The sequence below is a fragment of the Hippopotamus amphibius genome, chromosome 12 (assembly GCF_030028045.1).
Source record: "Hippopotamus amphibius kiboko isolate mHipAmp2 chromosome 12, mHipAmp2.hap2, whole genome shotgun sequence".
Taxonomy (NCBI): domain Eukaryota; kingdom Metazoa; phylum Chordata; class Mammalia; order Artiodactyla; family Hippopotamidae; genus Hippopotamus; species Hippopotamus amphibius.
The window spans coordinates 79,287,575-79,315,247 of record NC_080197.1 but is presented as its reverse complement, the minus strand read 5'-3'; the positions used below and the strand labels follow the sequence as shown (position 1 = coordinate 79,315,247).

The window sequence follows — 27,673 nt, the reverse complement described above, 5'->3', positions numbered from 1 at the left end:
CATACTTTATTGAGAAATAGTTAATTTAAAACATACATTATCTTAAAAAAACATAGTATGGGTAAAATACTGAATTTTTCATACAAAGATCATTTAAGTTTCACTCACTCTTACTGAAGTGGCACCTTTATTTTCCTAGATGAACATTTTGCTTAAGAGTAGGGCCTCTGGTGCCCTCTGGTGAAACTTCCTGAGATTGAGTGTCCAGAAAGGAATCCAGGCCCTACAGCTCAGGGCTGACAGAACTGTGGCCTATTCACATTGGACGGGCTGTGATTTGCAGCCTTTGCCCTCTGCCCAGGAGATAGGCGACCTCAGTGGGCATCTTTATCTCCTGGGGAAAAGTGTTCCTCCCACTAACACTCAGCCAAGCTCACATCAAAAATACTTTTTTTTTTGTCACTGTCTTCTTAAGAAAACAAAAACAAAAAATCCCTCTCATCACAAATTGGAGAAAATAATGTGGGAAAGTCTCTAAGTAATTCAGGTTATAATTCAGACCAAAAAACCCCAAAAACAAATTAAAAACAAACAAACAAACAAAAAAACCAAAAACCCCACAAAAAAACAAAAAAATCCAGAAAAGGTTAACAGGACAGCAAAAATCCTAAAGCTTAGGACACAAAAAAGGCCGACTCTTCACTCTGTCTTTATAACAATGGCTACCACTACTCTCGACAACTCTGTGCCTACAGTTTCTGACCTTTTCCTCACGTTTCAGGAAGCAGACCTACTCCAGACGTGTGTCATTCCTAAAGAGTAAACATCAGCAGAGTCTGAGTTCATTCTCCAGGCCAAACACTTTGGACTTGAGGTTCCTCAGTTCTCCCTGTATCTTATGTGCCCGTCTATTGCTGTCACGAACCTCACACAAGATGGCAAGATCCTGGTTTGCCCGGCTGTTAAGTGTTGCCTAGAGATTTGAAAAGAAGGAGAAGAAATGATTACAGCAGATACCAGAGGAGAAAAATGAGTCATAAAGACAAGGCTCTGATGGCTCCTTTTCATGAGACTTTTAGTACATAAGACAGCTTCAATTCTTAGTTTAGTGAGTAGCTAAAAGAAGGAAGATGTGGAGTTGAATTAAGGCAGAAAAGGCAATGAGACTCTTTGCCCTCCCACACAGTAGTCAAGAAACCTTGAGACAGAGGTCAATCAATGAGTCAAAAAAGAGATCAATACAACCATTATTAGTAAACTTGCCAAAGAATGAAAGAAAGCACCTCCTCTTTCCTGTCATTAACCTGTTTGGCACACAGTGGTCATTCAGGGTGTGTGGATGACAGGTTACAATCCCTCTCAGAAGGCACTGAGGGCAACTCGGATTCTACACAAAGCCATGTCTAACAAGGAAAAATTACTTTTTAACTTGATTACTCACTTTCCCCATTTGTAAAACAGACGCAGTTCTTTTTTTTTTTTTTTGCTTTTGGCGGCACCACATGGCTTGTGAATCTTAGTTCCCTGACCAGGGATTGAACCTGGGCCCCGGCAGCGAAAGTGCCGAGTCCTAACTACTGGACCGCCAGAGAACTCCCCATAGACACGGTTCTTTTAATCTACTTCTTGAATCGGGAGGGATAAACGTTTCTGTTGAGTTCAGCTTAGATGGAAATATGTTGATGCCATCATTCAATTACTTTATTTTGTCATCCCTCTGACATGTACTGTTTAAAGTGATTTTAGTGAGGCTGAAAGGATGGTGATGTAGCCCAGCTTTCCTCTGAGGGGCCCTCATGCCACTGGTCTGCTTACTTGTACCTCTTTTCTCCTTCTTGGTAATTCAGGATCAATTACCTTATAGAGCATCTGCTCCAAGTCTTTCAGTTTTTGCCGGAGAACCTTAATATCTGTCTTAAAGCCTTCTACTTCCAAGACACGCCGGTTCTCCAAGGCCTCGTAGCGTTTTGTCATGAGCTGCAGACGCCTCCCCATCTTGCTGGTGCGATCCTAAACACAGGCACACAGGAGGGCACTGTGGGGCTGAGGGAGCATCTCCAAGCCCGCTGCACCGCCTACCCCACCAAGAGTGCAGAGAACTTCATACCTTAAAGATCTCTCTCCTCACTCCCTCCTCCTCACGAATTCGGGCAAGTTCTTCCTCTAGAGAAATGCACTGCTCTTGGTACATGCTAGACAGCTTTTTCTCTTGTACTATCTTATCCTTTAGGGACTGCAGGTCAAAAGGGAAAAAAAAAATTAATACTCTGTTCTAGAATTCAGGCAACTCAAATAGCACTTAGGTAAAGAAAGGAAAGAAAGGATTTCTACAAGTAGAAAATAAGGAACAAGATAGCAAGGAACTCTGGAGAACATCTGAAAACCTATTGCTAGAGGATTCTCCTAAATTTTTCCTAAAGTGTACAGAGTAGAAATTCTTTAAAATAAAACAAATATTTTTGGCTCTGGGAAAAGTCAGAAAATGGAGTTCAGAATTGTACCAAGTAAGACACTACCACGTATGTTTTGGGACATATTTCTGAGGTTCTTCTTTAAAAAGGAAGAAATATCAACAACACTTAAAATACCAGTTCCACTGAGCAGCCGGAATGATCTTGAAAAAAACAAAATCAGAGGTCACTTCCTTACACACAATCCTCCAAAAACACAAAGCTTAGAGCTACATATTCTCAGCAGGAACGTGAAGGCCCCGCGGAATGGCTGCCCACCCTCCGACCTCCATGTCATTCCTCCTTGACCACAGCGATATCCTCCCTTACACCTGCTCTTTCCTCTGCCTGATGCTCTTCTCTGAGCTTTGTCTGGCAAGCTTAGTCCCATTTTTCAGGTCTCAGCAAAACACCAGACTTAAGATGATGTGCTTTTCTACAAAAGTATACTTCCAACAACATATAATCTTCATAGGACCCTTTTACTCCTTAGTACCACTTTTTTAATAATTTAATTTTTTATTTTTTTGGCTGCACGGCGCAGCTTGTGTGATCTCAGTTCCTCAACCAGGGACTGAACCCAGGCCATGGCAGTGAGAGCCCAGAATCCTAACCACTAGGTCACCAGGGAACTCCCAGTACCACTTTTTTATAACCCATCATTTTCTTGGTTATTTGTTAATGTTTCTGTTCTTTCTCACCCAGTAGAATGTAAATGCCATGAGAGCAGACCTTGTCTAGCCTGTTTACTGCCATAGCCCGGGGGCCTAGCCCATAGTAGGACTGCAACAAGTATTTGTTGAATGAATCTCTTGATCAATCAATACTTTAATTTTCTAAATCTGCAAACACTATAATGATGAGCTACTCCCTGAAACCTATTTCTTGAGGTTGCTGCTAAAACAGCTTCCTGGACTGAATGGACAATTATCAGGTTCTTTGAAATTCTCTGAGTTCTTTCAACAATTCTGGGGATGGGGGGTGGGGGGGGGGGTGGGGGTAGGGTTGGGTGGGGAGCAATTTCTGTAAGACAGAGGAAACGACCTTAATATACTCATTTTGGTTGTAATGACTCTCATGAACTGGCCAAACTTTTCCAATTTTATCTTCTTTCTTCTTACACTGCACCCTGTATTGCTTAATCTTTGACATCAAATGATCTTTTTCAAGCATCCAGGACTTCTCCTTATTTTGGTTTTCAAATCTGAGTTGCAAAAAGTCTTTGGTGCTTTCGTAGAGCAGTTCCTGGGTGTGATGGAGACTAGGAAAGAAAGTGCAAATATGGACATGAAGATGCTCCTACAGCACGTGACACAGTTATTCCAAACAAAGTGAAGATAGCGGTCCTTTAAAAACGGTGCAACATATAAATTCCATAAAATATTGTTAGCAATTTTAAAAACATGCTTCATCTGATCACTGGCAATCTTACATATTTTATTGGACAAAGTACAGTGTATCTACAGATTCATAGACTGGTCTTTCCAGATATTTGCCTGAGTGCTAATTTCAGGTTATATAATTAGAAGGGCTACAGCAATATTTACACACAGCCTAAGTATGACTTTTCCCAGGCACCAGACTTTACAATAAAAAACTAAATCATGGTGTTCTGAATGAAGGTTAACAAGAGTTCTAAAATGTCAAAACAGCTTGGCTTTTGTCTGTGCTGTGCTCCACGTGCAACCTGCCCAACATCAAATCCCGGCCTTATTTTCAAGATCAACTTCCTCTATGGAGGCACCTCAGCAACTTCAGTTCACATGGTCTCTCCATTCTCTGAAACTCCACATCACTTTCAGTCTACGCCCCTGTGCTGTAATTTGACACCTGCTTAACCCTATTTATCATTTATTTTTGCCCTGATACCATCAGATCATCAAGGACAGTACCAACTACTGGACACACAGAGGCACTAAAGAGATTCTTGCTGACTGAGATTTAGGAAAAGGCAAATGATGTTTCTATCTTCAAGACAAAATGTCGCTAAGAGTTAGCAACTCATTAGTTTAATATTAACAGCTAGAAAAATACTGTGTCAAATGATCAAACTGCTTGCAAAGGGTATTAAAATATCGTGAGGCAACCACCGCGGTTTTCCACTGAACAGATACTGTCAGATCCACTTAGTTCTTTTCATGAGTAATAGAGAACAGAGATAAGGGGAAAATGATAATGCCAGAAGAATAACTATCACCAGAGGAATATACATACACACATACATATATATACGTGTCTGTGTAACGAGGGAGAGATTGATTCAGTCACCACAAGGACTGCTCTTGCTTTCAACAAGTTATTTTCTTCTATCTTATGTTATGGTCTCAGTTACAAACTGGGAAAGCATGATCTTGTTAACGTACAAATGGTTTGAAAGGGACACCTAAAGGGCACCATTAGCGGCCTTGGATTTCATGCCATTCGATACCCTCAGGATGATGATCTAACGGAAGGAGCTGATCACGTGCTCAGATACGCAGATGACGCTAAACTAGGAAGGTTATTAATAATCTGGAAGACAGATATAAAATTACAATTTACTGTGACAATTTAAAAATACTGTTCCCTAAAAAACAATTAAAATGAAAAGTGGAGATGCTATGCTTAAGCACAAAATACCAAAAAAAAAAAAAGGAAAAGCACTAGCCAAATGCAAACATAACACTATGTTAAAAGAAGCAGAGCCTGCCGAGGGCCGGGAGGCATCTTCTACCTGCACTGGTCAGAGAGCTCAACTTGAGTATCATGTCCAATTTTAGCGACCACGCTTTAAAATGGAGGAAGACACAGTAAAAAAGGTTTGAGAAGACAATAAAAAAACAATAGGATGAAGAATGCAACGTGAAAAAATGTTTTTAACTGTGGATGTTTAATGCAGAAAAGAGAAGGTAAGATAAAGATTGCCAAGTGTCCAAGAATTATTTACTATGTGCCTGTTCTGCACACAGGGCAGGACACAGGCTACAGTACAACCCTGGGAAATAAAGACACCATTACAATAGAAGGTGAGCAGGCCCATCACACAGTCACGCTGATCATCACAGGAAATGGGGGAGAAGTGTACTTCTGCCTGCAGAAGGCATCAGAGAAGGGGTGACAATACATAGTGAGGGGCTGCTACACCGCAAGTGCTCCATGAACCATAGTGTCATCAGTCTGGCTGCAGAATGAGGTGAACTACAGCCCCAGAGGAGCAGAGACTGAGGGATGAGGGTCCTAAGGGCCGAGGCAGCAGGACTCCATCAGAAGATACATGCAGTGAGGAAGCTGCTGAGCGCACAGGGACTGGTGCCAGGAAGCACAGTTAGTTACTGCCACAATTTGAACAAGAACACAGCCTCAGCCAACGTGGTAAGAACGAGAGGGCAGAGAATGGACTGGAGAGGCTTCCCAGGCTCACACCCGACAGGTTTGGAATTAGGGAACAGGAAAGCAGGGAGCTGAAGATCATCCTGAGGTTCCAAGCTTGGGAAACTATGAGGGTGAGTCAAAACTTATCCGCACTCCAGTTATATTAAAACTTCTGTTGGCCGCACTGTCTTATCAGCACTTCCCATTCAAGGCTACTGTCTTCCCAGTCACTGCTGTGCAGGTGTGAACGTGTTACATCAGTTCATTTGTAACTGCGGTGCGAGCAAAAATGGATGCCCTGGGGCTTCCCTGGTGGTGCCATGGTTAAGAATCCGCCTGCCAATGCAGGTGACACGGGTTCGATCCCTGGGCCGGGAAGATTCCACATGCTGCAGAGCAACTAAGCCCGTGCGCCAAAACTACTGAGCCTGTGCTCTAGAGCCCTCAAGCCACAACTACTGAGCCCACTCACCACAACTACTGAAGCCTGCACACCTAGAGCCCATGCTCTGCAACAAGAGAAGCCACTGCAATGAAAAGCACTACAGTGAAGAGTAGCCCCAACTCGCCACAACTAGAGAAAGCCCGAGTGCAGCAATGAAGACCCAACACAGTCAATAAATAAATAATTTGTAAAAAAAAAAAAAAAAAAAAAAAAAAGAGCCAGATGTTCATCCATGTCCATGGCTGATGACAACATTGAGCGTACACTTGAAATGATTCTGTCGAATAGACAAGTGACAGTGGATTATGTGGCAAATCATTTGCAAATCAGCCATGGCTCTGCCTATGAAATAATCCACGACAGACTTAGGTTTTGAAAAGTTTGTGCTGAAGCCTAAAACTTTGGATTAAATGCAGAGGACTGCTGTCCAAGGGCGTTGTGATCTTGCGTGACAATGCACGTCCGCACACTTCTGCCCACACTGTTGACACTCTGCAAAAACTTCGTTTTGAGGTGTTAAAGCATCTTCCCTATAGTCCTGATCTTGCTCCATCGGACTTTCACCCGTTTGGTCCCCTGAAAGCAGCTCTACGAGGACAATGATTCACTTCTGCTGAAGAGGTAAAGATAGCAATGCGTTTGTGGCCCGCACCTCAGCCTAAAACACTTTTTAATGAGGGAATATGAAAGCTTATTGACAGATGGACAAAGAGTATTGAAAAGCAAGGAGATTATGTCAAAAAACAATGTATTTGTCTTTTCTACAAGTTAATTAAAATAAATTCTACAGCCAGAGTGCGGATAATTTTTAACTCACCCTCGTAGGTGGATGTAACAGCATTAAACTAAATGCGAAAAGAATGAGGTAGTGGGTTTGAGATGGGGGAGGGTGTGCTTATTGGGAAAGAGAAAGTTGAGTTTCAGTCGTGGTAAATTTAAGGTTTTCAAACATATTCAACTGAAGATGTCTTTACAGCCCAGCTCTGGCCACTGGAAGCGGACAGAAGGCTGAGGAGGGTTAGACACGAGAACCAAGAACAATAGGTACTGCAGGAACCAAGGGAGACTAGTTTCAAAGAGGGGTGATCAGAGGTGCCAGACAAGCAGGAAGACACTCGTTACAATGGGGGCTGTGAAGAGGTAACTGGACACAGAAATTAAGAAATCAGTGATGACCTCAGACAGGGCATGTTTAGTAAAATGGGGGATGAAAGCAGACGCAGAAACAGGGACGCAGGCAGGTCTGGGGCAAAAACAGAAGTATAGATAGTTTCCATTTTTTTGTGCAGGTGTGTCAAATCAAACAAAAGAAAAGGACTGTTATACTGAGTCAGATAACACATCAGTGGAGAAAAGGACATTTCTTGACAACAAGATCAAGCTGAAACCCTCCAGTGGGTTGTAGAGAGCGTGTGGAGTCCCCCCAGCCCTTCAAGAAAAGCAACAGCATCAGTGCACCCGGGAGCTTGGAGAGAGGTGGGGGGTCTGACGAGACATTTCCTTCAGCTCCAGGACCCTGTGCTGCTAACGGAGAGGACTGCCACCTTCTAAACCACTCGGGAAACATCTGAAATCTGCTGAGTGCGGCCTTCTTGAACACTCACTTTCTGGTGAGCTCTGTGATTCTGTCCTGATTTCGCTGCTGATGAACTTGCACTTCCTCGATGCGGATCCGCCTCTCCTCCATGAGCCCTGCCACCTGGTCCCGTGAGAGCTTGGTCTGCTCCTCCAGCTGGGCCTGCAGCGCTTCTACCTGGATGGGCCAGAGGGGTGAGGCATCCACTCCCACCCTGCTCCCACTCAACTCTCACCTCTAAAAGTGAGCCTTTCTCCAGAAAAACTTAAAACAAAAACTCCACAAACAAAAAAACCAAAAGGGGCTCCCTAGGTGGCGCAGTGGTTAAGAATCCGCCTGCCAATGCAGAGGTCACGGGTTCGATCCCAGCTCTGGGAAGATCCCACATGCCGCGGAGCAACGAAGCCCGTGTGCCAAAAAAAACAAAACAAAACAAAACAAAACCAAAAGCACAGCAGCACAACAAACTGGAGAAAAATCTCAACTGGATTCCACTTTACTGTCTTATAAGTGGGCTTAGACTACACAAGAGCAGATTCCACCCACATCAAGCAAAACACCTACATCACACCAGGAAAGCTTGAAAAGCCAGTCTCCCCTACCTGGGACTCTCACTGTCTCCCTTTCTGGACTTTTAGGACTGTCTCTCTTTTAAGACTTCTTAGTTGCACAGAGAACGACTCGTTTCTTCATTTTTAAATTTAAAAAGTAGAGCAAAATGAGTATAACGTAATTTCCTTCTCCGAGTCTGGCTGTCATGACGCCAAATGGAGATACCAGCCAAAGGTAGAAACTGTCATTTCAATCAATACGCCCCCTGATAAGGACAGGAACTTAAGTGCAACTAAATGAAAAACCTTGGTTGGTAAGAGGGTGACTCATTACTTTCCCAGACTTTAGAACACATGCACCAGACAAATGGACATATCCCCAAAGGTCCACGTATTGGGACAGACAACTGCAGCTCTGTGTGTCCCAGGGCTAACTGCAGAGGGAGTGCTGGCCGTGATGGCTTTGTTGGGGGGGCTTGACCTAGGAGCTGAAGGAACTGCAGGTTCAGAACAGCACTTGCAGACTGGTGGAACACAGAATAACGATTGTAGAATGGAATTCTTGGAAGTCCGGAGCAACCTCAACTTTCCAACCATGTCATGCCCAGATGGAACACCTGTGCAAGGAGGCACTCAACACATGTGAATGAGGTACCCGAGCCAGGCTGGTGGATGGAAACGGGCGTGGCCTGTACCTGGAGGACAAGGGTCTGCACGTCTCTCTGCTGTGGCTCGGCACGCTCCTCTTTCTGTTTCATTGCTGATTTTCTCCTGCTGCCTTTAGAATCTAAAATAGAAAACAAAAGTCTGTGAAGATCTTTATTTAAGCGTTTCTTTCTGCTATTCAAGCATCAACATTACCTTTGCAGAGGATTTTGGTTTCCTTTATCTGTAAGAGAAGGAAAGGAAGAAAAAGGACAACATACAATAACGATAGTGCTAAACTGTTCAAATAGGAATCTCTTAAGGGAACTCTGCTAGGATGTCATCTGGATAATAATATTCATCTTTCTGAAGAATAAACTACTAAATTTTCCTTTGGAGTTGTGTCTATTTTCTTTGCAAAATCTTATTTAATCAGACAAGGTAAAGAATAAAAAAACTAAATCTAAACATTTTAGTTATGATGTACAACCCAATTTTCAATAGACAAGATGATTTTAAAAATAAGCAACACTAAAATTGCACTAAACATAATTTAATTCTTTAGATGATTCAAGAAGCTTATTCATTTTTTCTTTTTTTTAATTGAGGTACAGTTACTTTACAATATTAGTTTCAGGTGTACAACAGTGATTCAAAATTTTTATAGATTATACTCCATTTACAGTTATTATAAAGTATTGGCATATTCCCTGTGCGGTACACTCTATCCTTCTTGCTTATCTGTTTTATACATAGTAGTTTGCACCTGTTAATCCCCTACCCCTGTCTCCTCCCCCCCGTCCCCCCCCCCCACTGGTAACCCTAGTTTGTTCTCTATATCTGTGAGTTGGTTTCTGTTTTGTTATACTCACTAGTTTGCTTTATTTTTTAGATTCCACATATAAATAAGTGATATTGTATGGTAATTGTCTTTCTCTGTCTGGCTTATTTCACTTAGCATAATGCCCTCTAAATCCATCCACGCCGCTGAAAATGGCAAGATTTCATTCTTTTTTATGGCTGAGTAGTATTCCATTGTGTGTGTGTGTGTGTGTGTGTGTGTGTATACACACACACCACATCTTTATCCACTCATCTGCTGATGAACACTTGCATTGCTTCCATACCTTGGCTATTATAAATAATACTGCTGTGAACATTGAGATGCACATACCTTTTCAAATTAAAGTTTTCATTTCCTTTGTAAGAGAGTAGCTCTTAAAAGCTCTCATCACAAGAAAAAAATACCTGTAACCATGTGCACAGTGATGCATGTTAGCTACACTTATTGTGGTGAACGTTTCATAATATATACAAATATCAAATTACTATGTTGTACACGTGAAACTAATGTTATATATCAATTTTATCTCAACTAAAAAAAAACACAAAAAAGAAAGAAAATTGGGGTTTCCATTAAAAAAAGGGAGAGCAGCGCAGGAGGCAGAGGCTGGAGAGGCTAATGAGCAGCCTGCAGCGCTGGAAGCTGCCCAAATCTGCTTTATGACTTATCACTGTAAGCGTGTGAATTACATACGCATCTTTCTATAGTTATCTTTTTTAAAAATATAATTTAATTTTTAAAATTTTTGGTTGGGTTGGGTCTTCGTTGCTGCATGCGGGCTTTTTTTCTCTAACTGCGGTGAGCAGGAGCTACTCTTCATTGCAGTGTATAGGCTTCTCTCTGTGGTGGTTTCTTTTGCTGCAGAGCACGGGCTCTAGGCAACGTTGGCTTCAGTAGTTGTGGCGCACCTTAGCTGCTCCGCGGCATGTGGGATCTTCCGGGCCCAGGGATGGAACCTGTGTCCCCTGCATTGGCAGGCAGATTCTTAACCACTGCACCACCAGGGAAGTCCCTATATTTTTTATTCTAATTCATTAAAACATCACGGAAAGATTAAAAAAAAAGCAACTCAGTAAGATCTTAGACCACCAGAGGCATCGTTACGAACATTCATTATCATTGTATAGTAAGAAAAAGTTTCTAATTATTTGCACTGTGCTTTTTAATTCTGCATCAATGAGAATTTATAATAATATGGTTGGTACCTGTTCTGAAAGCCGAAGATTCATTCTTTTCACATACTTCTACTGCCTGGATAGTCTTTTGGAGAATGCTGACCTGAAGAATGAAAAAAAAAAAGGTACAGAAATAGCCATCCTATAAATGCAATATTTCACTTTTTAGCTTTAGTTCTGCAGATTAAACACTATTCATAAATTAAATTGGTCAATATTGATACAATTATATGAAGATGTCATGCATATGAGAGGACAAAGTGGACAAAGTAACAAACTGGATAAAATCCCATGTTTTGAATATAAACTGGATAAAACGAGGGTTGGTGATATAAATGAAAAAATAAAACTTCAGGGTTATTTAGCAATATCTGCCCCTCATCGAAAAAAAAAAAGGCAGTCTCTGACAAGGTCCTTCAGGAAAGTAACAGAAGCACAGAAGTATGCATACACAGATATGTATGAAAATGCTCACTGAAGAACTGTTTATAGAAGTGAAAAAATGGAAATCTCAAAGACATACATAAATACTTCTATACGAATGGAAAAAGAGCTTTATCTCTGGGGAGACTGCCACTTCTATACCAGATTCCTGAAATCAGTGTGTTGTTTTTAACAAAGTCCATGCATATTTTTGTAATCAGTATAAATAAAGATTTAAAAAGAAACTAGCACTGAAATTTGCTCCCACATTAAGTCTGCTCCTGCTGTTCTCTCTAATCTCATCCAAAACATCTCTGAGCTTTAGGTTTCCAAATGGTGAAACAGGGTAAATAATGCTACTTCCAAGGTTTTGGAAAAAAAAGAAAAAAAATCACAAACCTCTTTGTAATTATAGAAAATGCTTTGAAAACTTAGGTAATAAACATCAGACTACAGTAGCTAATTCTCCTCCTAGCTTCTTTGGCAAGTACCAGAATTATTCTGATTATGGACCCCAGCCACGCCTGCCCTGCTATACAAAGGATGACTTACCTTGTTGGGAGGCTCCTTATAAAAATAGGTCACTTCTCCAGTGTCTGTTCCCACAAGAGCCAAGAGATTCTGAATCTTTTTCTTGTCTTCCAGCTCCCTACAATTCTCATAGAGAATAAGCAAACATGTCCAGAGTAAGTAAGGTTTTGTTTAAAGGATCGCCCTTATTGACTCTTTTTTTTTTTTTTTTGCCTGTGCCACTTGCCCTGCAGGATCTTTAGTTCCCCGACAAGGGATCAAACCCATGCTCCCTGCAGTGGAAACGTGGAGTCTTAACCACTGGACCACCAGGGAAGTCCCTCTTTTTTTATTTTGGTCTTTTTTCCCCCTTTCAATTGCTTCTCCATCATTTATTTTTAAAGTAATAATAACTTCAAATTAAAATTAAATAGGGTTAACCATCCTACACTGTTGGTGGGAATGTAAATTGGTGCAGCCACTATGGAGATCAGTATGGAGGTTCCTTAAAAAACTAAAAACAGAATTACCATATGATCCAGCAATCCCACTCCTTTGCAGATATCCAGAAAAGATGAAAACTATCTGATTCGAAAAGACACATGCATCCCAATGTTCACAGCAGCACTATTCACAATAGCCAAGACATGGAAGCAACCTAAGTGTCCATTAACAGATGAATGGATAAAGAAGATGTGGTACCTATATACAATGGAATATTACTCAGCCATAAAAAAGGATTAAATAACACCATTTGCGGCAACATGGATGGAACTAGAGATTATCATACTAAGTGAAGTAAGTCAGACAGAAAGAGGCAAATATCATATAATATCACTTATATGTGCAATCTAAAAAAATTGATACAAATGAACTTATTTACAAAACAGAAATAGACTCATAGACAGAAAACAAATTCATGGTTAGCAAAGGGGAAGGAGGGAGGGATAAATTAGGAGTTTGGGGTTAACAGATACACACCACTATATATAAAATAGACAACCAACAAGGACCTACTATACAGCACAGGGAACTCTACTCAATATTCTGTAATAACCTATATGGGAAAAGAATCCGAAAAATAGATATATATACATGTATAACAGAATACACATATGTATAACTGAATCTCTGTACACCTGAAACATTGTAATTTTATTTTATTTTTATTTTTTGGCAGTGCAGTGGAGCATGTAAGATCTTAGTCCCCTCGACCAGGTATGAAACCCACGGCCTCCGCAGTTGAAGCCCAGATTCTTTAACCACTGGATCGCAGATTCTTAACCACTGGACCAACTGCAGGGGAAGTCCCCACCTGAAACACTGTAAAGCAACTATACTTCAATTTTTAAAAAAGTCAATGGAGAGGAGTCAGCATCTGCAATAGGCTCCAAAAAAATTAACTAACTAAATTAAATTAAATAGAATTTATCTAGACCCTAGCTGTAATTTTTAAAACATCAGGTACTTATATTCAGGAATTCAAACAGAACTGGGCAGGAAATAATTTCCTAGTTGGTTCTAGAAGAGCACTGTGGCAGATGCTAGGGTGCATTGTTCAGATTCTGCTCTTCAGGACTGATCAGTTCACTCCTCCAACTGCCAGCGACGTTCATAGCTGAATCTCTCTCCAGAACTGCCCTCAGTAGAGGGGGACTGCCTTACCCAATTGTATGCCCAAGGGGAGCCTGCAACCAGTGCCTGGCTATTAAGGGGGTACAAAAGCCCAATCCTCTTGCCTCATTTCAGGGTATCTGTGAGGGGCCATCCCAGCTTCAGGGCACCCCATGGCAGTGACTGAGGCCTGTTGTAATTGAATTGCAGTTCAACTTCTGCCCAATCAGACTTTCCTTACTCCCTCATAGGTGGTTTATTCCTGAGAGCACTCCGCAACAAACCTCTTGCAAGCAAATCTCCATGGCAGAGTCTGTTTTCCAGGGAACCCAACCCAAGACAGTTGATACCAGAAATGGACCAAGGAAGCAAAGTTTAAAACGAGATTTCAGAGCCTGTGATATGATGTGTTATAGAACACAGTGTTCTTAGGAGCAAGACAGATGAGTGGTCGACAGGGTACAGCTTAAACAATTAAACAAAATTAAAGACTGGGGAGGGGGGCACGTCCCTGCAGTCCAGTGGTTAGGACTTCACGCTTCCACTGCAGGTGGCATGGGTTCAATCCCTGGTCAGGGAACTAAGATCCCAAATGCTGCACAGCGCGGCCAAAAGAGGAAAAAAAAAATGATGAGGGGAGGCTAGGAGCTGCATTGTATACAAACTCACAATCTCTGACCCATTTTCCACACCTCAGTCAGTTTTAAGACCCAGAGACTATTACCTAAAGGAGAAGCTGGATCTTCCAGGAGGTAAGACCTGGTGATACCACAGCAAGCGTACATGGTAATGATTCCCTCAGCCCTTCCTCCAAGGGCCTATGGCCATTTATTCAAGTAATTGTACCCTGTGGGAAAGGGAATACCCAGACATTTCAAGGATTGCTGGATACAAAGTCTGAGTTGACTCTGACACCTGGTGACATGAACATTATCTAGGGCATATGGGAACCATGGAATAAATAGAATCGTGGTCCAGGTCCAGTTCCACATGGGTCCAGACCCAGTCAATGGTCATTTCCCCCATCTCCAAATGCATAATTGGAATGGACATAATTGGTAGTTGGCAAAACCTCCAAACTGTTTTCTTGGTTTCTGTGTTTAAGCAAGTGGAAGCCTCTGAAACTGCCCCTCCCCATCCCAGCCATGACGGTAAATAAAGACCTATAGGATGCAGGGGTGGAGGTCCCCAACAAATCCCCATTAATTCACAAGTATGACCCATGCAAAACCAGACAGATAACAATGGACTACCACCAAGTAGGTCCAATTCCGGTGACTGTGCCAGATGTAGCAGTATTTTCACTAGAGCAGATTAACTCAGTTTTAGGTACAGAGCATGTGGCTACTGATTAAGCAAATGTATTCCTTTCCACTTGTAAAAGGACCAGAGCAGTTCTCATTCAAGAACAGTATACTTTTACAGGCTTTCCTAGGACCTCATTAATGCTTCTGCTCTCTATCAAATTTGTCCCAAGGGACCTGGATCTGGCCATTCCACAGATTACATCAGTTCACTACTGAGATATCATATTAAATCAGACTGGATAGACAAGAAGTGGCAAGTGTGTTAGAACTTTACATGAGCTCCAAAGGTCGGAGGTAAACCCTACAAAGCACATCAGTGAAGTTTCAGGGGTCCGATCTAGCATGCCAGGACAACTCCTTCAAAATAAAGGACAAATTATTGCATCTCACATGTACCACCACCAAGAAGGAAGTACAATGTAGGAAAAACTCCTCAGTTTGTGGAGACAGCTTTTCCATACATTGGAATACTGCTCTGACCCATAGATCAGGTGACATGGAAGGTGAGCTTTCAGTATGGCCCAGAGTTGAAAGGAATTTCTGCATTAGGTCAAGGTTGAAACTATTAAGGAGATTAAATCAGTAATCAAAAACCTTCCAACAAGGAAAAACCCTGGACCTGATGGCTTCAGTGGTGAATTCAACTGAACACTTAAAGAAGGACTAACACCAATCATTCTCAAACTTTTGCAAAAACTGAAGAAGAGGCCAAAGCAAGAAGAGGCCAAAGCAAGACAAACATTACTGAACTACTACAGACTGATAATCCTTATGAACACTGATATAAAAATCTTCAACAAAATATTAGCAAACCTTTTAATATTCAGCAGCATGTTAAAAGGATTAGACACCATGATTAAGTGGAATTCATTCCTGGAATGCAAGTATGGTTCAACATATGAAAGTCGATCAAAGTAACATACCACATTAACAGAATAAAGAAAACACATGAAAAAAAAAAAAAGAAAGAAAACACATGATCATCATCTGATAGAGAAAATGCATCTGACGACATTCAACACCCTTTTATGACAAAAACATTCGGCAAATTAGGGATGGAAGTAAACAACCTCTGCACAATAAAAGCCACATATGAAAAACCCACAGCTAACACCACACTCAATGGTGAAAGACTGAAAGTTTTCTTCGAACACCAAGAACAAGACAAGGATGCCCATTTTGCAACTTCTATTTAACAAAGTATTGGAAGTTCTAGCCAGAGCAGATAGGCAAGAAAAAGAAAGAGAAGACACCCAAATTGGAAAGCAAGAAATGCAATTATCTTTGTTCACAGATGACATGATCTTATGTGTAGAAAAACCTAAGGGTTCCACAAAAACAAACATAAAAAAACTGTTAGAACTAGTAAGTGAATTTAGCAAAGGACTATAACACAAATTCAACATGCATTGCTATACTCTGGCAATGAACAATCTGAAAAGGAAATTAAGAAAAGAATTTGATGTACAATAGCATCAAAAAGAATAAAATACTCATGAATTAACCAAGGAAGGGAAAGACTTGTATACTGAAAACACTGCTGAAAGAAATTAAAGAAGAAATAAAACAAATGGAAAGACAGTCTGTGTCCCATCGACTGGAAGACGTAACATTAAGATGTCACTATTACCCAGAGCAATCTATAGATTCAGTACAATTCCTGTAAAAATCCTAACGACACTTTTTTACAGAAATAGAAAAATCCAACCCTAAAATTCATATGGAACCTCAGGGGACTCCAAATAGTCAAAACAATCTTGAAAAAGAACAAAGCTGGAGGACTCACACTTCTTGATTCCAAAACTTAGTACAAAACTACAGCAATCAAAACCGTGTAGTACTCCAAAAAGAAAACAGCAACAACAACGAAGAAGGGAATTCTGCGGTGGTCCAGTGGTTAGGACTCTGAGCTTCCACTGCAGGGGGCATGGATTCAATCCCTGGTCGGGGAACTAAGATCCTGCATGCCGCAGGGCACAGCCAAAAAACAAAACAAAACACACACACGCACATGAACAGTGTGGTACTGGCATAATGACAGACAAATAGACCAACAAAATACAACAAAGAGTCCAGAAATAAGTCCTGCATAGATGGTCAAATGATTTCCAACTTTCAATAGGGAAAAGACAGTCTCTTCAATAAATGGTCCTGAGAAAACTAGACAGCCACATGTAAAAGAATGAGGTTGGACCCTCACCTAATACATACCCCAAAATTAACTCAAAATGGATCAAAGATCTAAATATAAGAGCTAAAACTATAAAATTCTTAGAAGAAAACATAGTGATATTAGATTTGGCAATGATTTCTCGGCTATGACACCAAAAACAGAAGCAATAAAAGGAAAAATATACAAATTGGACCATATGAAAATTAAAAACTCCAGTGCATCAAATAACACTATCAAAAGAGTAAACTGGCAACCCTTAGAATGACAGAGAACACTTGTAAATCACTTATCTGACAAGGGATTAATATCCAGAATATATAGAGAATTCCTAAAACTAAATAACAGCAATAAACAGCTTGACTCAAAAATGGGCAAAGGGGACTTCCCTGGTGGTCCAGTGGTTAAGACTTTGCCTTCCAATGCAGGGAGTGCGGGTTCGATCCCTGGTCAGGGAACTAAGATCCCACATGCCTCGTGGCCAAAAAATAAAAAAATAAAAAACATAAAACAAAAGAAAACATAAAACAAAAAATGGGCAAAGGACTGAAATAGACATTTCTCTAAAGAAAATACACAAATGACCAATAAGCACTGGAAAAAATGGTCATATCATCACTAATCATTAGGGCAATGCGAATCAAAATAACAAGGTACTACTTCACATCCACAAAGATGGCTATTACTAAAAAAATAGAAAACCAGTGTTGGCGTGCTTTAGAAAAAATTGGAACCCTTGTGCACTGCTGGTGGGAATGTAAAATGGTGCAGCTACTGTGGAAAACACCATGGTGGTTCCTCAAAAAAATTAAACCTAGAATTAGCATTTGATCCAGCAACTGCATTTTTGCGTAGATATATAAAAGAATTGAAAGCAGGAACTGGAACAGGTATTTGTACACCAATGTCCAGAGCAGTGTTATTTACAATAGCCAGAAACTCGAAACAATTCAAATGTCCATAAACACTTGAATGGATAAACAAAATATTGTATATACGTACATGGAATATCATTCGGCCTTAAAAAGGAATGAAATTCTGATACATACGTTGTACAACATTGATGAACCTTGAAAACATTATGCTAAGGGAAATAAGCCAGACATAAAAGGACAAATACCATATGACTCCAATTATATGAGGCCTAGAATAGTCAACTACATAGAGACAGAAAAGAGAACAGCAGTTACTAGGGGCTAGGGGAGGGGGTGGAGAGTTCGTGTTTAGTGGGGACAGAGTCTCTCTATGGGATAATGAAAACGTTCTGGAGATGGACAATGGTATGGCGGCACAATAATGGGAATGTACTTAATGATACTGAACTATACACTTAAAAATTATTAAAACGGGACTTCCTAGGTGGCGCAGTGGTTAAGAATCCGCCTGCCAATGCAGGGGACAGAAGTTCGAGCCCTGCTCCAGGAAGATTCCACATGCCGTGGAGCAACTAAGCCCGTGCACCACAACTATTGAGCCTGCGCTCTAGAGCCCACAAACCACAACTATTGAGCCCATGTGCCACAACTACTGAAGTTCGCGTGCCTAGAGCCCATTCTCTGCAACAAGAGAAGCCACTGCAGTGAGGAGCCCACACATCGCAATGAAGAGTAGCCCCCACTCGCCGCAACTAGAGAAAGCCCAGCAACGAAGACCCAATGCAGCCAAAAATAAATTAATTAAAATAGAAAAAAAATGATTAAAATGGTAAATTTTAGTTTAAGTACATTTTACCACAATTAAAAAAAAAAAAAAGAAGTGCACCGTAGCGGATACCATGGAACACTTGGATGCCGCCTTCAGGACCAAGGTGCCCATCACCTGGGAGCTGAGTCCTTCTCCAGGAACTGCCTTTGGCTGAAGCGGGCTGCCTCTCCCGAGCTTATACTCCCTCCTTGGTGGCAGCCTCCATGCAATGCCTGACCACTCCCTGTGGGGTTGGCTAAGGCCTCTGTGACCTCGGTGGACTCTCTATCACAGTTCAAATTCTCCCTCAACCCCAATCTGCTCAAAGCTGTTCTTCCTAAGAGCCTTCCTACTAATCATCGTGCATGCAAACCTCCATCTCAGAGCCTGTTCCCTGGGAATACAACCTAAGAGAAGGACCAAAGAGAAATGTATCTTGCTTGGTGTGATTTAGAAATATACCCCGAACACTTTCCTCCTCCCACTTGGTACCTGATTCTCAGTCGGTCGTTTTCCGAGTAGAGGCGTAAGACGTGCTCCCGCTCCTGGAAGAGGCAGACCTGCATGTCACTTAAAGCTTTCTGCAGCTCAGCAATCTCTTCTTCCCTCTGCTGCAAATCCCATTCAAGTTTATGCTGAGGGGAAAAAGAGGTAGTTGAAAAGATACTGGGCTTCATAGGAGTATCTCTAGTTGGATGTAGTGGAGTCACTTCATGCAGCAATATTACAAAGTGGGTGGTTTCAGCAATACAGGATCCAAATGACAATGACAGGCTGTGTATATATGAGTTTAAAGCTATAAGGCAAGCGTGACTTTTTTTTTAATAAATTTATTTATTTATTTAATTTATTTATTGGCTGCGTTGGGTTTTCATTGCTGCACACGGGCTTTCTCCAGTTGCTGCGAGCGGGGGCTACTCTTCATTGTGGTGCGCAGGCTCCTCATTGTAGTGGCTTCTCTTGCTGTGGAGCACGGGCCCTAGGTGCATAGGCTTCAATAGTTGCGGCACACAGACTCAATATTGTGGCTCACCGGCTTAATTGCTCTGTGGCATGTGGAACAGGGCTCCAACTCGTGTCCCCTGCATTGGCAGGCAGATTCTTAACCACTAAGTCACCTAGGAAGTCCAAGCGTGACGTTTTGCATTCGACATCAGAGCTCTCATATTTCCTTTTACAGACAATAGAACCCAGGATGCCACATGATCCACCTGCTCTAGTCACACTTTTTTTTAAATGTTTTCTATATAATAAGCATTGTTATGAAATTCTGGCAAAGAAAGATGAAAAGGTATGATTCCTGCCTACAGAGCTGGAGACAGACATGCCAACAATTAAAATGAAAGAATTATTGAATGGAGGAGCACACGTGGTAAATGGTAGAGGGGAAAGGTATGGAAGGAGAAGAATCTCTGGAGCCTGTTGGGGAAATCAGACTCCACCACCAGAAAGCTGAAGCCTGAAAGGAAGACCGTTAGAGACAAGCAGAGGGCGGCGCTCTCGTGAAAGAGTGCGGTAAACACAGAACCAGCAAAGAGCCAGAAATATTTGGATGACCACAAGGACCTCAGCATCACTGGAGTGGAAAGTGAGAGGTGGAGAGAGCAGTGTGACGCTGGAGGCTGGAACCCTGGAAGATGCTCAGGTGAGATGAAACAGGGGTTTGAATAGTGTGGCAGCAATGGTGATGAGGTGGCTGGAAGGGACTGAGCAACATTCAGGAAGCAGAATCAATGGGTCTTAGCAAATGACTGAATGGAGGGCTGGGGAGAACTGCAGGCAATGACACAAGTCACGAAGCCACAGAATAAAGAAAAGTTAAGACGCAGGAGTGGAGGGAGGGAAATGGCAGTGGTCTATGCACACACATGGGTAGGGGGAGGGAAAAGGGGTTCCTTCAGATACAGACACACCACCTTGGAGCTCAGGAGGAGAATGAGTCAGTACTAGTTACCTGGACATCATCGTCCCATACGCAGGAGTACAATACACAGAGATAATGAGATCATTTATGGTGGAACTGGGAAGAGCTTTGACATTTAAGACTAAGGAAGCAGAACTGTTAATGGACACTAAGAACTGGTCAGAGAAGCAAGACAGACACTGGGAAGGAAAAATGACTCCAGAATCAAGACAGGAGCAGAGTTATCACCTCACACCAGTCAAAATGACTATCAACAAAAAAATCCACAAACAGTAAATGCCGGAGAGGGTGTGGAGAGAAGGGAACCCTCCTACACTATTGGTGGGAATGTAAATTGTTGCAGTCACTATGCTAAACAGTATGGAAGTTCCTTAAAAAACTAAAAAATGGAGCTACCATATGATCCTGCAATCCCACTCCTGGGCTTATATCCAGAAAAAAACATGGCCCAAGAGGATACATGCACCCCAATGTTCATTGCAGCACTGTTTACAATAGCCAAGACATGGAAGCAACCTAAATGTCCACTGAGGACTTCCCTGGTAGCACAGTGGTTAAGAATCCACCTGACAATGTAGGGAACATGGGTTCGAACCCTGGGCCAGGAAGATCCCACATGCTGCACAGCAACTAAGCCCGTGCACCACAACTACTGAGCCTGTACTCTACAGCCCATGAGCCACAACTACTGAGCCCACATGCTGCAACTACTGAAGACCACACACCTAGAGCCCATGCTCTGCGCCAAGAGAAGCCACCACAGTAAGAAGCCCAAGCACGGAAACAAAGAGTAGCCTCTGCTCGCCACAACTAGAGAAAGCCCACACGCAGCAATGAAGAGCCAATGCAGCCAAAAATTAAAAAATAAATAAAATAAAAATAAAAATGTCTGTTGATAGAGGAATGTGATAAAGATGTGATACACACACACACACACACACACACACACACACACACACACACAATGGAATATTACTCAGCCATTAAAAAGAATGAAATAATGCCATTTGCAGTAACATGGAATGACCTAGAGATTATCACACTGAGTGAAGTAAGACAGAGAAAGAGAAATATCGTATGATATCACTGGCTCCTCCTCACCTGCCCTTCGCAGGCTTCTCTGTACAGCTCTAGCTTCTTCAACAGGTCCTCGTTTTCTGCCTCACACTCAGACATCTTCTTCTGATAATATTCCAGAAGCTCCTGAGAAGGGCAAAGGACGGCCAGACGATCCTCCACCGATGGTAAGGGAGTTGACTGCACAGAATCAGAGAAAGACACCCCCTTCCACCTGGTGGGGCCACTGAAGCCACTGGCAGCCTCATGCTTGGGGACAGATGTCAGCCTGTGTGAGATTAGAAAGGACACATTCATTAAACTGTCTGAATGTTTATGAGATGTTACAATTTCTTATATTAAAAATAAGGTTTATATCCTTAAAATGCTTATAATTCAAGGTTTCACAAACCTTGAAAGTTTGATGTTACGGGTTCATGGATAACCTTATGAACTGCTTTCCAGGTATTAAAGGTTTAAAGCTGGATTCAAAATACAAGTTAGGGAGTAAAAAAAGATCATTAAAAAATAAAAAAGGTGGACTTCCCTGATGGCTCAGTTAAGAATCCACCCGCCAATGCAGGGGACATGGGTTCCATTCCCAGGCCAGGAAGATCCCACATTCCTCGGAGCAACTAAGCCCATGCACCACAACTATTGAGCCTACGTTCTAGAGCCTATGAACCACAACTACTATGACTGTGCGCCTAGAGCCCATACTCCATAACAAGAGAAGCCACGGCACTGAGATGCCCGCACACCTCAACGAAGAGCAGCCCCTGCTCACAGCAACTAAAGAAAGCCTGCATGCAGCAACAAAGACCCAACGCAGCCTAAATAAATAAATAAATAAATAAATAAATAAATAAAACAAACTAAAACAAAAAAGGAGTATCAATTAAGTAAGACCAGATAGTGATAGTCAGAAAATTTGATAAGACATACAGCAATAGGAACACTTATATGCTATTGATGGAATGTAATCTGGTGAAACTACCGACAGTTAACTGGCAGCATCTAGTAAAACTGCAATTTCTCTTGTCCGCACATACACGGTGACATACACAAAAATGTTCATAGTAACATTATTTGCGATAACAAAAACAAACAGTAAAGCTTCCAATGTCTGTTCGATAGGATAATGGATAAACTATGGTATATTCATACAATGGAATATTCTCAAAGTTACAGAAACTATGAATTAGAGATACAAGTATGAACATGAATGAATCAGCCAAACAATATTAAATGAAAAATGTATGCATATGCATATACTGAAGATATTACCATTTATTTAAGATTAGAACTTGCATAATGAAACAGTTTATTTTTAGGGATAGATATATAACTGGAAAAATTATTAAGGAAGAGCATGATAAAGATTCAGGATTAGAAAACAGAGCCTACTCAGTAACCACGCAACCAATCAGACCCTACTCTCTAGCATCAGAGACTTGAATTACACAGACCAAGACCAGCCAAGTCAAAGGCTGATCAAAGGCTGGAGCTGAGAGTTTTTCTGTTTGCTTTTAGCAAACAGAGTCTTCAGCTGAAAACAATGAAAGGTAGAAAACAAATAATGCAGAAGTGGCGAAAGCCTCATGTGGGAATTAAACCACTTTGGCTAACTGCTCGCAATTTACAACAAAATAGATGGCAGAGTAGAGAAACTTTATACCAGAAGCCCAGAGCTGTAGTCAATGAAGGTTATAGGTAGCACTTTTAATAAGTGAGCACATATAGGAAAGATATTAAAATTCACTTTCAGCTAGCATGAAGAACAAATATTTTCTCAATCATTAAAAGCTCATGAAAGAAATATTACTGTACTTAGTTTCATGTGAAGAAAAGGTGTTGCCTTATAACTGTGGGAAATAGCTTAAGAGATAAACTAAGAGGAATTTCTGAGATTCTCCATATGAGAGTGTGGACAAGGGTGAGGATGCGGCGTCATGCAGGCTGACGGGGAGCCAGAGTCCGAGTACCCTGTGCTCATCTGTTGGTTGCTTCCTCTACAATGCAGGGCCCACTGGCACCGTACTAGGCCCACTCAAACTGCCTGAATCCTTGTATTCACATTTGCTATGTCCTAGTTTTTAATCTAAATTTCACGTAATAAAAATAGAGAGGGACTTCTCTGGTGGCGGAGTGGGTAGGAATCTGCCTGCCAATGCAGGGGACGCAGGTTTGAGCCCTGGTCCGGGAAGATCCCACATGCCGCAGGACAACTAAGCTGGTGTGCCACAACTAGTGAAGCCCGCATACCTACAGCCCATGCTCCGCAACAAGAGAAGCCACTGCAATGAGAAGCCCTCGCACCGCAATGAAGAGTAGCCCCCACTCATCGCAACTAGAGAAAGCCTGCACGCAGCAATGAAGACCCAATGCAGCCAATAAATAAATAAATAAATATTAAAAAAAAAAATAGAGAAATGAGGTCTAACATAGTTCAAATCCAAAACATTTCTAGTTCCTAAGCCAACGTGCACTAAGGTGACAGAAGCCTGGGTTCTTTATTTCAACAACTCAAGAAAATAAGCAAATGTCTTACTTTCTGCAGACAGGGGATTGCGTCGGGGTAAAGTTCATGCTGTCCTTTCCCACCTGTCAAATACACAAAAATTCAGAAAGAGGGGTCAGGAACAGAAAAAAAGTATAGGACGTACAAACTGGCCCCTCCCACCGTCATCAGATGTGCTTCTGACAGCATCAGAATGTGACATTTTAGAATGTAGTATTCTTTAAAGTAGTTCCAAATCCTGAAATTCTATTAAGGCATTCTTCCTCATTATTATTTTCAAATAAAATCAGAATGGCATTTAATATTTCAATGGACAAACACACAAAAGAAAAGCCTGCAACAAATTTACATGAAAACAAATTTACAATCCTTTTGCTAAAATTATAGAAGGAGATGCAGAGAGTTTCTAACAACCAAGAGAAATTAAGTGGAAATTAAGGTAGAGGTCCCATTATGCTAAATTTAAGATAAATACAAAGCCATTGATATTATCTTTATTTGGTGTACTGTGTCTATTGCTTTCCATCCTCCTCCATTCAACAAGTCACTCCTGTATTTGTGTGCCTGACAGTGTTAACCTCCCTTTTAAAATACTGCTTTGTGGTTGAGGGTATGGGCTCTGAAATCAAACAGACTTAGGTTTGAGTCAAAGTTCTGTTCCCTATTAGCTGTGTGACCTCAGGCAAGTTCTTACTTAACTTTTCTAAGCTTCAGTTACTTACTAGAAAATGGGGATACTAACAGCATTAGGTCATAGGTTGGTGTAAAGATTAAATTAATAAAAGGGCTAAGCACATGTCCACAACATTTAGGCATTCAATAAATGCAGATGATTACTGTTTTCAGTAATTTTGCTCCCTTGATTCAAAAGGTTCTGTCTTCAGGGACCTCCTTGGTGGTCCAATGGTTAAGACTATGAGCTCCCAACGCAGGGGCCCAGGTTCAATCCCTGGTCGGGGAACCAGATCCCGCATGCCACAACTAAGATCCAGCACAGCCAAATAAATAAATATTAAAAAAAAAAAATCTGTCTTCAACTTTCTTTACTACTTCCTCTATCCATTTCTTCGGGGACATCATTATGCCTACTGCTTTTATGATCACCTCTATCATCTAAAACACTGCCTGGCAAAGAGTAGCTAACAAGTATTTGTTCAATGAATAAAGGATATCCCTTTCCATCTCCTGACTTGAATTTCCAATTCCGTAACACTTTCATCTATATGTCCCATTGGAGTTGGAAATGTTTAACTTAAAAAAAAATCCTAGACTGAAGCAGCTCACTCCTGGGTCATGAACCCAGAGATGTGGGCAAAATTAACCAATAAAACTCCTTAGTTAAAAAACAAACAAAAAAAGACAACAACTTCAAGTCACATATTTTTTAGCACCCCAAAGCTAACACTTCCCAAACCAAATACACCATCTTTGTCATCCAACACATATTCCTTCTTACCTATTTTAGTTACTAATTTAGCATCTTTCAAGCAACCTGGACTTGACATTTTAATTTCATCATCACTCCTTCCCTTGATCCTCTCACCCAACCATATGAAAACCCTGTATATTCTGACAATGACCATGTTAATTCAGGATCGCCACATCTTCTTACCCACCCTATTACAATGACTTAACTGTTCTACCACCCCACCCCTTCCCTGGACCACCTTCTAAAAAGTCGTAAGATTCATCCCTGGCTCCTCACAGTCTAATGCACTCAATCAAACTCTGCCTAAACCTCACGGCTTTTTAAATTTAAGGACCAAACCTACCTTTCCTGTCTTATTTCCCTCCACTCCCCTAAAGTACCCTGCATTTCCAGATAACTCTGCCTCCAGGCCTTTGTTCATGAGCCTTCCTCCAGCTGGGCCATAGTTCCCTCCACTCTCATAACTTCACTTAATGAAATCCCATCTGCACACGAAAACTCAAATACTACCTCCTCCATCTCTTCCCCGGGCCTCTCCATCTAAAACGAACTAACTGCAGAACAAGAGCATTTGTAATTCTCTAAAAGTGAACACAGTAGAGTTCTTTGTGGCTACCACTTCTCCCACGATGGTGTATGTTCCCTGCTGATGGGAATATTGTTCTATCTCCCGAAAGAACGATGCTCTTGTTTATAGACAAGTCACTGGGTCTCAGCCAGCTTCTATCCATCCCTGCGATACCCCTTGTTTGGGTATATATATTTACAGCTTGTCTGCTCACAATCAACGTCTGTTTAGCACTTGGACATTTATTATTTTCTTTATCCCACAACTCTGTGAAGTAATTTCTATTACTCCTCAACCTCACAAGTGAGGAAAGTCAGGCTGAGACCGACGGAGGGGGTGAGAGAATTCCAGGGGCCCACATTCCGTACTCCTTTCTCTATCTCGCCCCGTCTTGACCCCCCGTGACCACAGCCCCCCACCCTACAGCGCCCCCCCCACCCCCCCGCAGATGCTAACTGTCCCCACCGCCCTCGGCTCACACCTCTTCCCTTCGCACTCCTCCCGCAGTTACTTCCCCCCACCCCGCCTTTCCCTGACCCCCTCCCGGAACCCGGAACTCTACTCACGCCGCCCAGAGCCGCGGACGCCGAGAGCCCAACCGAAATACAAGTCAAACCCGGGACATCGCGGCGCCACGGAACGCGCACGAACCCGTCCAATCGCCCACAGGTTTACATAGCCCTTTGGATTGTGCACCAATAGAAAAGCTATTCACAGATAGGCCCGCCCCCTTCCCGCCCTCCCTCGCTTGCCTTGCCCCGCAGAGGTCGCCGGGAAATGCAGTTTTACTTCTGCACACAGTTCTCTGGGCGGAGGAAGTGGCAGGGCTGCCACCCAGCGCATCCCACCACCGGTGATGTGATGTTTGGGGACCCAGGCCCTAGTTCCGGCGCAGTTTAGGGCTCCCAGTTTAGGCTTTCTCAACTACTTTGGTTTCACGAAAGATGATGCAGAAATGCAGTGCATAATCACAGGATTATTATGAGCTGGTAATGTTTATCTCAAGGAGGTGAAGTCTAAGAAGATAGTTTCTCCTTCAATGACCTGGTGGCCTAGAGCCGAGACAGGACCTGAGGACCAGTTTCTACAGTCAGAGGATTGTGTATATAAATACTATTTTTATCAGGTAGCAGACACTACCTCCTTTTCCTGAGAGGTGTGAGAAACTGTCTTTGATCGTATTAGTTCAAAAGCCAATTATGGTCTCATCTTTGCAGAAGAGTGGGGTGTAGGAGGAAAGGCACTTTAGTCTCAGAGCTGCAGCTACTGAGAGAGGCTGGGACATGGAACCTGGGACCGTTTACTGCAGTGCTTGCACCTGGACAAACAAATCCTTGAGCAACAGAATACAAAGAAACTATAAGGGACTAAAAATAACTTTATGCAAGTGCCGTTGGCGCAAATCATGAACAATAAGATAAAAAAAGGCCAAAACCCAGCTTCCACTTCTGAGGTGCTGGGAGTGAAAGCAGGGTTCTGTGCATGATCCCT

At 41.9% G+C, this 27,673-nt stretch overlaps 1 protein-coding gene across 5 annotated transcripts; it reads right to left on the bottom strand.

Annotated features, from left to right (window-relative positions):
* Nucleotides 1–26,830, bottom strand: CCDC77 (coiled-coil domain containing 77). 5 transcript variants are annotated; one of them, XM_057703680.1, is made up of 12 exons: nt 26,749–26,830; nt 24,216–24,268; nt 21,710–21,953; nt 19,177–19,319; nt 11,953–12,049; nt 11,008–11,080; nt 9,009–9,100; nt 7,791–7,939; nt 3,435–3,651; nt 2,048–2,173; nt 1,798–1,950; nt 1–913 (listed from the first exon to the last, which is right to left on the bottom strand). In XM_057703680.1, the coding sequence occupies exons 2-12, from the start codon at nt 24,251–24,253 to the stop codon at nt 767–769; spliced, it is 1,479 nt and encodes a 492-aa protein (XP_057559663.1). In that variant the 5' UTR covers nt 24,254–24,268; nt 26,749–26,830; the 3' UTR covers nt 1–766. The 5 variants fall into 5 exon arrangements, 4 of the variants coding, with proteins under 4 accessions (XP_057559663.1, XP_057559665.1, XP_057559664.1 ...); XM_057703682.1 differs by lacking the exon at nt 26,749–26,830 and adding an exon at nt 26,664–26,695; XM_057703681.1 differs by lacking the exon at nt 26,749–26,830 and adding an exon at nt 25,642–25,765.
* Nucleotides 26,831–27,673: the final 843 nt, after the last annotated feature.